The sequence below is a fragment of the Fusarium mangiferae genome (assembly GCF_900044065.1).
Source record: "Fusarium mangiferae strain MRC7560 genome assembly, contig: FMAN_scaffold008, whole genome shotgun sequence".
Classification (NCBI taxonomy): Eukaryota; Fungi; Ascomycota; class Sordariomycetes; order Hypocreales; family Nectriaceae; genus Fusarium; species Fusarium mangiferae.
Genome location: NW_024573928.1, coordinates 221,222 through 233,116, shown reverse-complemented (window position 1 = coordinate 233,116; position 11,895 = coordinate 221,222). Strand labels below are relative to the sequence as shown.

Below are 11,895 nucleotides of genomic sequence, written 5' to 3'. Positions count from 1 at the left end.
CCTTACTCAAACTCTCTCCATTGCCTCACGACCTCATACAAACTATCATTATGCCCAACATTTCCAGGGAAAACAACGTAGTTCAACCCCGACCACTTGGACTCTGGCTCATCGCATCGCCACATCGGAACTCCAGGCGCAGCTTGGCCAACAATAAGAGCACGCTTCATCCTCAATCCCTTGGTCGCCATATCAGACGACGTGATTCCGCCCTTGGCGATGATGTATCGAGGCTTCTGTTCTAGTCCCTGCAAGAATGACACCAGTGCCAGTGCAATCTTTGAGCCAATATCCAGACTCTCAACTTCGTCTTTCCCAACGATGAGCTCACGGCTTGTCATGACTAAGACGTCCTGCCCGTTCTTGATATGCTGTGACGCAAGGTCAATTGCTTTCGCGACATCCTCTTTCGCTGCCTCATCGGATTTGAGGAGTGCTTTGACGTTGAGCGTAATCGTCGTTAGGTGACTTCCCGATTTCTGAACCAGCGAGTCCAATTGCGCCGTGGTTTTGGGAACATATGAACCCGCGATGATGAGGCCACCGACGCTCTTGGATAAACCGAGCTGTCCTGCTGAGAGTGGTGGGATGGATGAGATGCCCAGACGTGCTGAGACAAAAGCAGCACCTGTTCGGTACAGGAACTTCTTCCCCTGCTGCGACGCTTGGAGAAGAGCAGTGACGACAACGTCGATATCCTCATCAGCTGCCGCGTTGATGGCCAGCACAACAGGGGTGTCGCTTCGCTTTGGAAGCTGCATGATCTTTTTTAAAACTGCATCGGGACCGCCAACACGGATAGTCTCCAGATCAATGGAGTCGATATTGTCATGCGGGATTTTCCCCTTGGACTTCTCTACAACGTAGTCGCGAAGATTAGAGCTCTTATATCCAAAAGTGGCATCTTTCGCGAAAGGCGTGTCAGCTGCAGGGATGAGCTGATCACCCTCATGAACGTAGTGGATATCGTTTATGGTGTATCGTCCGCCCTGGAGGAAGAACGGGCACAAGATCCACGCGTCGAACGCGCCATTCACATGCTCCACGGCCTCAGGCTCCAGCGGGAAGTGACCTCTCAATATAGAATCGCCGCGTAGCACGATTTCGTACGGGACGTTTGACTCTTGAGCAGCTGTCTTTAAATTGGTACAGATCTCGATCATGAGATCACGTGCTTGCTGGGGATGAAGGGCGCGTGAATTGGTGAGGATGAAGAAGCCATTGCCTGTCCCGACTTGTTTGAAAGCTGAGACTAGGTTCTGAACATCCCAGACTGTTAGGATGGTGATGTCGTGGCATGTTTGGGTGCCTGTAGGGTCATCGTCGAGGATAACTAGCACCGGAGCTGGTGAGGAGGGGTTTTTAATGTTGGAGCGTGTTTGAGTGCGGAGTTGTTGATGGGATGTTGGGACAGGGGGCAACGATGAGAGGGCGTCAGCCAAGATAAGTGTATTAGTCTGTACCATTATGGAGGAGTGATGATGGTGATGATGCTTATCGACTTTCAGAGGCAATGGTGTAGATGCCAATTGAGATAAATAATCATCGTCTTCCGATTCAGTTTAGGGTAGCCGACAGTTGCACCAGGTTCTTATCCGACATCCGCGAGCTGGTCCGTGTCTATCGGTCTTCACTCCTATTGACCACTTGGAGCCCCACCAGCCATTCTAATCCGGCCACGCGCTGAAAGTTCACTGGGGGCAGAACGCCTAGCAGGGAAGTTCAATTTCATTCAGCAGGTTGATATATAATAACTATTAAAAATAGTATTGAAAATAATTTAATCTAGACTTACTTATGTCACTCATCATAGCACTTAGGAAGCTGGTTTAGATAGCCAGACGGGAATTCATCCGTTCCCTCAACTTATCAACTTGAATCACATTGTCAGGACCCTCTTCACCATCCTCGTCATGTGTCATCCTCGTTAAGCCTAAAAAATGATAGAAATGATAGAGGGAGAGAATGTTACCGGACATTTGGCATCATCTATCTCGCTTTGGAACTGGCAAATGGAGGAAGCACAACGCCGCCATCAGACTTGAGTCACCAGCTCTTGAACATGGCCCGCGAATCGGGCAATGTATTGGTTTTACTGTGGATTGCCTCAGGTTCGTAGACAATCTCTGGCATGCTGCAGCCAGGGCAGGCGAGGATAGATGTCTCCAATCTTTTTCTGTATGTAGCGGACCAGGGCCTAGAGCGTCAGTGAGTCAGCGTTGCGGAGAATCTAGTCGCCATCAGTGACATCATAAAACCTGGCCAGAGACTTTACTGGACCTGGGCCAAGATTGATCCCGTCGCTCGAAATGTGCGCAAAAATCATCCTCAGATCTTTAAGTTTCCTATTAGGTCCGTACAGCCCAGAATTGGTGGCCAAGTCAACATGCATCCTTTATTTTTCTATTTCTTTTTTATAATAGGCAGGTATGTGTCCTATCTGTATCTAATACTAAACCATATTGGAGTACTCAACATAACACTAAACCATTACCCGACACTTATTTAGCCATTACCCGACTTACCTCGGAATATTGCCAACAGCTCAATATATAGACTAAAGATAGCTATCCATTCTCGACCCAGACCCATTCCTGATAAGGAGATTGAGGGTATATCTTCTCGGTGATTCCCCGCCTCAATTGCCAAACCTTTATCTTCCTTTCCAACCCCTTTTTACCATTGATAGTTCTTAACGTATATCATGAGTCCTGCATCTTTCTGTGTCATTTTTGTGCCTGGTGCATGGCATCCAGCCTCGGTCTTCAAAGCAGTTGGCGACATCCTTGAACAGACCGGGTTCAATGTCGACTACGTCGACCTTCCTTCGGTCGGTGCAGATCCGCCCATTACCGATTTCGCCGCCGACGTCAAGGCCATCCAACAGGCTATATCGCAAGCTGCCTCTAAAGGCCAAAAGGTCATCCTCGTCGCTCACTCGTACGGTGGCATCCCTTCAGCGGAAGCCATCGGCGCTTTTGGTTCTGGCGGCGCCGTTGAGCACTTTGTCCTCTGCTGCTCATTCATCATCCCGAAAGACAAGTCACTTATCGCTGCCTTTGGGGGTCAAGACCTCCCGTGGTGGGATATTGCGGAGGACAAGCTTTCTGTCGAAGCATCGACTCCGGAGAAAATCTTCTATAATGACCTGTCTCCCGAACAAGTCGCGGCAGTCGTCCCGGCCCTCAAGCCACATAGCTACCAGGTTTTCCATACACCTCTTACGAACGAAGGGTGGCGACAAGTACCAACGACATATATTTACTGCTCTTTGGATGCTGCAATCCCTATTCATATCCAGAAAATAATGGTGGAGGAGACTGCAAAAGGTGTTGACATTAACACTGAAGAGATTAATGCTGGACATAGTCCTTTTATTAATATGCCTAATGAAGTTGCATCCTGCATCCAGAAGCTTCTAAAATAATCTATTTATATTTATGTTATTAGCTTTCTTTACATTACAGTAATCAAGCGTATTATCCTTCTACTTCTTAATATCTGGCCTATTTCATTCGTAAGTGGTGAGCTCTTCTTGTGCTTGATGCGAGCATTTTGAAGTACACCTAGCGATTCGGGGTGGTGAACGTAATCGTTGTCGTTGGCGAGACCTATTCTGCGACTGGAAGAGTGGTTTTAGATAAGAATTATGTACTGCTCGCTGATAAAGGAAACACAATCTTTATTCAGGATTCTTGGTTAATCGTAGCAAAGTCAAGAGGATGATAGTTACCCCATTAGTGCTTGCAAAAATACCCTCCAACATGGTCTTCATGTCCTTCTTGGCATTGGCGCCATCTCTATTGTTACCAGTCAATTCAGAAAATCTTCAGCAGAGAGCGATCCTAAAATTAGGACTGTCACGTCGTAGTGTGCTACAGGGTAGTGAACTACTTCTGACATGAATTTACCAGATAGAATCAGATTTTCATGTCACTTTTCTGACATCAGCTAGCCTTAATTGTAAGAAATACAGGTACCACTGCATTATTATCCTCCTACTTTATCCGAAAAGGCGCGATAGGTCAGAAGGCTCCAAATGAATAGAGTGCCAACACCCATTTTTGCATTTGCGGTTGTTAAGCTAGATGTTAACTTACTAAATTAACGATTTTGATTTTTTTTCTTTCTTAAAGGATGTAAATGATTAATAGAAAATTTCAATCTTGAAGACTTATTTAGTATTTTAAAGCTAATTAATTCTTGTATTTATTGATATGTTTCATTTATACTTGAACGCGGACTAACGATATCCCTGGGGACCTCCGCATTTCCCCAGCGACAGATCCCCACCATATTCGCTCTAGTCAAAGGAGTAATGTTGGCTGACTAACTTCCCCCGCGTTTCGAGTCTGCTCAACTTTGACTTGTTTTTTAGTAATGAGCCAGTCGCGAGAAGGACATATCGAGCCAACATGTCAAAACGGAATGGAAGTACTGCGACGCAAGAGTATGAGGGGAGTGTGGTACGTTGGCAGTGCAATTGATCTGCAGGGTGCATGGGCGCTGATCAGCAATAGCCTCCGCCAAAACGAGTGGCGATAACCTCCAATTCGGAGCATCCCGTGGCTCACATCTCGAGACATATCAGGGCATGCACAACATGTCGGAAGCACAAGGTACTATGACTTCCAGTGAGCCATAAAATCAAGTGACTGATTTATCTAGATCAAATGCTTTATGGACGATGCTGGACCACCATGTCGACGGTGTAAAGAGAAGAAGCTGAGCAACTGCGCCGTGAGCAAGAATTTGCAGACCATCATTGATGAAAAGACGGAGTATGCTTGAGGTCAATTTTGCTGAGATCCCGCTGACTGTACCAGGCTATCAGAAGCAATGCTATCGGATCTCGACCAGATGTACACAGCAGTGAAGGAGATGAGAAGTATAATGGGCTTACCAGAATTACCGCCATTACAAACATCGCGAATGAACAAGCGAAAGGATTCATCAGCACCGCCACCACAAGAGTCAACGACACTCCATCTGGAGGATAATTATGGCCCATCATGCGACAACTCGCCGAAACTCACGCCCGAAGATGATCGACTTCCTCACGCTCCTATTCACTCTCTCTACACCCTCACGAGAATGAGAGCACTTCGATCACCTGGAAGTGGGAATGAGAATCCAAGCCAAGCTATAAATGATTTTATCTCTCAAGGACAGATCTCACTGGCTGACGCTGAGCGGCTGTTTTGTGTTTATCGAGATCGTTTAGACGGATTCATCTATTCTATCGGATGCCCCTACAAAACCCTTGAGCAACTTCGCCGGAAGTCATCAATCTTATGCGCAGCTACACTGACAATTGCAGCGCTTCACGATCCCGCAGCCGATAAAGTATACGGTATCTGCAATTCTGAACTTCGTCGATTGACCGAAAAGTCGATGCTGCAACGACAAGGCGATAGGGACTACTTCCGAGCTCTCAGCATCACTTCATACTGGCTGAGCGATCTGTCCTGGACATTATCAGGCCATGCGATCAGACGTGCTGCAGAATGCAATATCCACAATAGTTACAGTCTCGCCATAAAGGATCAATCCGAAGAAGCCATGGACTCTGCGCGTATCTGGTCCATTCTTTACATCTGCGATCAACATCTTGCTATTCTATACGACAGACCGGCGATTATCCAGGACGACTGGCTGACGCAAGACTGGGAAGGCATTCTTAACTGTCCGCTGGCTACGGACCAAGATGAAAGACTCATGAGTCAGGTCGAATTGATGGGTATCTTGCGGAACATACGACGATTATTCGGCCCCGATAAAGGAGAGGAGATTCCTAGATTGTATCTGAGTCAGATTGGACACTATCATCGACAGCTGGATCAGTGGATCACGAAGTGGACGGACCGGCTCCCAGGTATGTCTCCAGCTTCATTCTTACACAGGGCTAACAAGATACAGAGGGTCATCCCAACATCGGAGCATTCCCACGAAAAGGCGCTCTCTTCCACTTCCATCTCGCCCAACTATACCTCTACTCCCACGTTTTTCGCGGCCAATCAAACCAAATACCCAGCCACTTCCTCGACACAGCCTCAATGGCAGTGACTTCAGCATCAGCCATCATCGACATCCTCCTCACCGACCCTGATCTCTCCACCAGCATCGTCGGGATACCATCATATCTTCTCTCCATGACAGCATTCGCAGCCATGTTCCTCGCCAAAGTGTCACATAAGTACGGGGATAACCTGTTCAGACGTGATCAAGCGTTGGATCAGATTACTCGACTGATCAGCCATTTTCGGTCTTTGTCCATGGGGAAGTGGCATTTGGCTAATCTTATGATCAGAGGACTGGAGACTGTGACGAGTCTTTTGACCTCACATGGAGTACAGGATAAAGTGCAGAATGCTATATCATCGATGATGCCTGCAAATGAGGCCACTCAAGGTCTTGAAGATGTCTACAATACTAATCCTGATATGTTCACCGGGATTGATGGGAACACGATGCCAACATGGGATACGACCTTTGGGCTATCACCCATCTTTGGCTTTGACCCTTCGTTTCTTGATGTCGATGGGTACATGCAGTCAATGGCTATCTTTCCAAACACAGAAGGATCTTGAAGGGGCATCTGAATGTTTAAATATGGAACAGATGTTACAATTCCCCAATTATTTCAGTATCTCACGACCTAATTTGGCCTCGTAAAATACTCTGAAATTTCAGCATTTTCCTTGACCCTCCGTAGACACTTGGGATACCTATGAATAGGTTGTGAGCTGGTATGAGAGAAGTGATTCCATCTATATTATAACTAATCTAGAACATCACACGTTCTCCTTATAGACTTTGGCTCTCACACTAATGCACTATTCATTCAGGCTTAGCAGCCTATTCACCCAAGGGCAAAAGAGGCCCGCGGCTTTTGTTGGACCCTCCATCAGTTCCCATTAATGAATCTGACCGCCTCTCCAAAAATGACCAAGAACTTCAAAGAGCCTTAAAAGTGCTCCTCGCCACAGAAGTTCTTATCCCCGCCAACTTCGTGATACCCAACAGAATTCTTCTGCTTAGCATACACGTCCTCGCTCCAGCCAGGCTTGAACGAGCCACATTTCCCGCTGATGTCACTGACAATAATATTCCAGACTCTGTCGCCGTAGCAAGTCTGGGGCGTACCCCAGACCCCAAAAGGAGGAGGTGAGTTGGCAATGGTGACATAGTTGCAGTAAAATACTGCTACGTTGCCTCTGACAGAGTAGATGTGGTGGCCGGACTGGACCTGACGACCATTGCCACATTGGTTGACCAAGTCACGGACTGCATCGTCCGTGGAACCACGGTCCATCTCCCTTGAATCCCCACAAGTGATGAATCGAAGTCCTGTGTCTTCTTGTCTTCGGTCAAGACCGGAAAGGTCGTCATTGGACGAGATTTGGTCTACCCGAGGCTCATTCTTGGGCTTATCGCCGCCGGCAAGCTGGGTGTGGTGGGCAATACCAGCTTCATCAATGAAAACTTCATAGGTACCTGGCTGAATGCCCTTTGGGATGGTGAAACCATCCTCGTTTGAGGCTCCGGGGACGGAGAACCGCTTTGAGAGCTGCGGTGTCGCGAGGGCAGTGACAGTGGAGGTATAGAAGGCCGTAGCCATAAGGATGGAGGAAGTATGCATAGTGGAGAGTATTAAGCAGGCGGGATGAAACGAAGGGGTAGCTGGTATAGAGGAGGACGAAGGAGAGCTTGATGAGGTTACTGCTGAGTTGAAGCTGGATGAGGAGCGGCTTGAGATAGGGAAAAGAGTCAAAGAAGTCCACCTTTATAGAAAAATGATAGCACCTCAGGAAGCCAAGATCACTCGCCATATCACGGTGAACCCTGTGATCTCGTCAAAAAAAGCCAGGTCCAGAGTCGTATGCCAGCCTTGGCATAACCGAGCCTGACTCATGATGAAATGAATCCACCTATAGGAGAAGCATAATAAGCCACAATCACCTACTTAGCCTTTTGACTCCCTTTTAATGTGTTCAGGTCAGAAGATGATGACTGGCTAGCTTGATCTACAATTTATTTCGTTAGAGGTCGTTCTTGCGGTGACAGGGCTTGGCTGTGGGGCTAGCTTCGTTTAGACATAATATTATACTTCTCAAATAGGTAGTTAGAGGTGAGGTTGTATTATACTAGTTCTTAAACAGATGTATTGCTGACTTAAAATCCACATTTTAAGGGCTGGGCGTGTTTCTTCTCGCTTTCCTTGGCCTAGTACCAGCCTTACCCATAAGTCTTAGCGGACAGACCAATGAAACAATTAGCTGGGCTTGAACCCCTGCTTTTGAGGGTTACATGAACCCGAGGGCCAGATGCATTTTATCGAGTATTTGGCGCCTGGCCAGGGCTTTTGTACTGGCTTATTATGTCATATCGAGCGATCTGACGAGAGGTGTATGTATGTCTGTCTTTTCGGGCCCAGTCAATGCCTAGTCAATGTGCTGATTTAAATTGGCGGTTGCTGTTTCCAATGCGTCCTGTCCAAATGATGGAAGCGAAATGATTCTCATTTATGCATTTATCCTAAGTCGTTTATTCAGCAATTATCTAAACCATGAGCCTACATGCCTTGAATATTCCTTGGCCGGTATTCGTTCTCCAAATACTCCAACTCCTCCTTCGTAAACTTTACGTTCAACGCCTCCACCGACTCTTTAATTCTCTTTTCAGAATTCAACCCCAAAATCGGATAGCATCCCTTCTGCAACACCCACGCCGTAGCAACAAGCGCCATACTTATCCCCTTATCAGCAGCAACTTTCTCAACCCTATTCACAATCTCCAAATTCGCATCCGCAAACCACGCTTCCGTCTTCTTATCACTTTGGCTCCTAATCGACTGATTCGCCTCATCATTCTTGCTCGACAGAGGCTTGGCGAGAAGACCACGTGCGATAGGACTCCAGGGAATGACGCCGACACCTGTGGCTTCACAAAAGGGGAGCATTTCTCGTTCCTCTTCGCGGTAGAGGAGGTTGTAAAAGGGTTGCATGGAGATGAAAGGGGTCCAGCCTTTCGATTCGGCGATGTATTGGAGACGGGCGAATTCCCAGGTGTACATTGATGAGGCGCCGATGTAGCGGACTTTGCCGGATTGCACGACGTCGTGAAGAGCGCGCATGATCTCTTCGGGGGGTGTTTCACGATCTAGACGGTGGATTTGAAGGACGTCTGTACCCTCAGCATGTCGCTTACTTTATCAAGTCAGACAGACTTACCAATGTAGTCGGTTCCAAGACGTTCAAGACACTTGTCGACGGCATGGAAAATATGCTTCCTACTCAACCCCATCTGATTCACAAGCGGCCCATCATTGATACTAGCAGGTCTTGTACCATCATCCATCACAGGATTAAAGATCTTTGATAAGATAACGACTTTTTGACGAGGAATGTTGAACTTCTTCAACGCCTTGCCAATGATGACCTCTGACTCGCCATTGGAGTACGTGTCAGCTGTATCCCAGGTGTTGATGCCCTGGTCGTAGGCAGCTTTGAGAAGCTTCAGGCCATCTTCCTCGTCGAGAACCCAGGGTGAGCCTTGCCATGAGCTTGAGCCAAAGGTCATGCAGCCGAGGATGACCTTTGAGATCTTGAGGCCTGTGTTGCCGAGTCTGTGCTGTTAGTAGAGGACTGGCTGGTGGTGGAGATGCTTACCTGACGTATTCCATTCTGAAGGCACTTGTAAGGATGGTACGAGATGTGATGTGACTATTGAACCGTCCTTTCTGTTATGTTTTTAAATGCCGCTTTTATGCCATTACTCTGTTGGAAATTTACTTACCCGGCTCGAGGCAACGGGTCATCTTCATGCCGATCTCGCCAACGCTGATATCGCCGAACATTTCCTTCCCCGCATTATTCCACCGGGATCAGCCAACCCCTCACCTCCAACACCATTCAATCGGCCATCCTTCCAATTGGTCAGCGAGTCATTTATAGTGGACGTAGGTTCGGGCTAATATCCGCTGAGATCGTGGGGAAGTCACACAGAGGAGGTCATGTTTTAAACCACCAAGACAAAACCCATTGCAGCATCGACAATCAGCCCAATACCCGCAAGTCATCATGGCACCAAATATTCAGACCATTCCTGTTCCTTCAGCGACAGTTCAATCGCACGCTTCGAATTTGTTGCAACTCCCTGACAAGACTGTGCTCTGTACGTGGTTTGGTGGTTCACAAGAAGGACTGCCTGACATCAGCATCTGGTTGTCCCGATTAGAGCGAGGATCATCGTCTTGGACTACACCACAGAAGATCTCGTTTGATGAGAATAGAAGTTGTCAAAATCCAGTCTTGTTCAGAGCGCCTAATAATGGGGATATCTGGTTGCTTCACACTTCGCAAGACGCGGGCAATCAGGATGGCGCTTATATCCTGAAGCGCACATCTTCTGACCAGGGTCGTACTTGGTCTGAGGCTAGTCGGCTACTGCCTGACGTGACTGGCATCTTTATCAGACAACCCATCGTCATTAATGGCAATGGGACCTGGATCTTGCCAGTTTTCTACTGTCGCACAGAGCCTGGCCATAGATGGATTGGCAGCGACGATATCTCCGGAGTCCTATACTCAGATGACAATGGTGCATCATGGAAAGAGAAGCAAGCATCAGATAGTGTCGGCTCAGTCCACATGAACATCCTTCTCCCAGCATCCGGCGCTTCATCTTGGGTAGCATTCTACCGAAGCCGCTGGGCAGATAACGTCTACCGCTCGACATCCAATAACGGCATCGATTGGGAAACACCAAAAGCAACGACACTCCCAAACCCTAACAGCGGCATCTGTGCAGCTCGCCTGTCATCAGGCCATATCGCCATTGTCTTCAACAGATCCAACGCCTCAGCCGATACCCTCAAGCGACAAGGCTTATACGATGACATCACCCCTGAAGATGATAAGCGACCCAATCAGGTCACAAAGACAGGAAAGGATGCCATTTGGGGAACGCCGAGAAAGACCTTGACGCTTGGAGTTTCGGAGGATAAGGGGCTGACGTGGAGAGAGCGTGTGCTTGAGGATGGAGACGGGTTCTGTGGGACAAATAGTTCTTCGGGGCAAGAGAATAGGGAGTTGAGTTATCCTAGTATTTATGTTGAGAAGGATGGGGATAGGGATGTTGCGCATGTGGCGTATACTTGGCATCGGCAGCATATTAAATATGTGAGGATTGATGATGTTGAGGCATGGGTTAGCTCCAATTAAGAAATAGATCTGAATTATATAAATCACCTAATAATCTTGTTACAAATAGTGTCTGTAGATACCGTAGTTGAAGAGATTTGTACGCCTCTCTTGTTACTTTGGGTTGATAAACCTCATAGCTGACAGCTCACATCACGCGCCTTACACATACGCCTCTCTTGTCTAATAGGCTGTGAAGGTATTGTGGCTCTCTTACAATTTCTATAATACAGTAAATAGGATTGAATAACTTGATGTCTTTACTGATAAACTACAATCTTATGCTTGTTTGTTCAGCTCTATGTATTAATGTTACATATCCTAAACTCTGTTAAATCCCCTGGACTCCATTTCCAGTCCAGCCTGTTTACCCTACGGTAGAAAGTAGCCATCCCCAGATTTCTCCCATACCTGAGATTGATAAAAAGGCCCTTCTAGTTGCTGACTGTGATTTTGCATCCGATGGATGTTTCAGTGCTGGCTCGGTCTGGTTTCCGGTCGAGACATGGTGCAAGATCCGCGGGCCTCCACCCAACCAATAGGATTTCGGACCGCCAGCCCATAACGGCACCAAGGGGACCAGGCATCCAGTGGTCGCCACTAGGGTAACTTGGATCAATGCAGATTATGGAACAAGTGCGACGATGCAAAAGATTGCCACCTTCAGAATATTGTTAAAAGAAGGGATTGT

At 47.4% G+C, this 11,895-nt stretch overlaps 6 protein-coding genes across 6 annotated transcripts; 3 read left to right on the top strand and 3 right to left on the bottom strand.

The window, feature by feature from the left end:
- Positions 1 to 2: 2 nt before the first annotated feature.
- FMAN_11000 (uncharacterized protein) lies at positions 3 to 1,466 on the bottom strand (the record flags this gene model as incomplete). The annotated part of the gene is made up of 1 exon (XM_041833757.1): positions 3 to 1,466. The coding sequence occupies one exon, from the start codon at positions 1,464 to 1,466 to the stop codon at positions 3 to 5; it is 1,464 nt and encodes a 487-aa protein (XP_041684088.1).
- Positions 1,467 to 2,704: 1,238 nt separating this feature from the next.
- Positions 2,705 to 3,427, top strand: FMAN_10999 (uncharacterized protein; the record flags this gene model as incomplete). Its single annotated transcript, XM_041833756.1, has 1 exon — positions 2,705 to 3,427. The coding sequence occupies one exon, from the start codon at positions 2,705 to 2,707 to the stop codon at positions 3,425 to 3,427; it is 723 nt and encodes a 240-aa protein (XP_041684087.1).
- A 988-nt stretch (positions 3,428 to 4,415) lies between these two features.
- On the top strand, positions 4,416 to 6,590 carry FMAN_10998 (uncharacterized protein; the record flags this gene model as incomplete). Its single annotated transcript, XM_041833755.1, has 5 exons — positions 4,416 to 4,466; positions 4,521 to 4,619; positions 4,669 to 4,781; positions 4,827 to 5,875; positions 5,920 to 6,590. The coding sequence occupies 5 exons, from the start codon at positions 4,416 to 4,418 to the stop codon at positions 6,588 to 6,590; spliced, it is 1,983 nt and encodes a 660-aa protein (XP_041684086.1).
- A 447-nt stretch (positions 6,591 to 7,037) lies between these two features.
- FMAN_10997 (uncharacterized protein) lies at positions 7,038 to 7,642 on the bottom strand (the record flags this gene model as incomplete). The annotated part of the gene is made up of 2 exons (XM_041833754.1): positions 7,038 to 7,088; positions 7,154 to 7,642. 2 exons carry the CDS (start codon positions 7,640 to 7,642, stop codon positions 7,038 to 7,040), a joined length of 540 nt encoding a protein of 179 aa, XP_041684085.1.
- A 933-nt stretch (positions 7,643 to 8,575) lies between these two features.
- FMAN_10996 (related to aryl-alcohol dehydrogenases) lies at positions 8,576 to 9,685 on the bottom strand (the record flags this gene model as incomplete). The annotated part of the gene is made up of 3 exons (XM_041833752.1): positions 8,576 to 9,186; positions 9,234 to 9,628; positions 9,672 to 9,685. The coding sequence occupies 3 exons, from the start codon at positions 9,683 to 9,685 to the stop codon at positions 8,576 to 8,578; spliced, it is 1,020 nt and encodes a 339-aa protein (XP_041684084.1).
- A 397-nt stretch (positions 9,686 to 10,082) lies between these two features.
- On the top strand, positions 10,083 to 11,225 carry FMAN_10995 (uncharacterized protein; the record flags this gene model as incomplete). The annotated part of the gene is made up of 1 exon (XM_041833751.1): positions 10,083 to 11,225. One exon carries the CDS (start codon positions 10,083 to 10,085, stop codon positions 11,223 to 11,225), a length of 1,143 nt encoding a protein of 380 aa, XP_041684083.1.
- Positions 11,226 to 11,895: the final 670 nt, after the last annotated feature.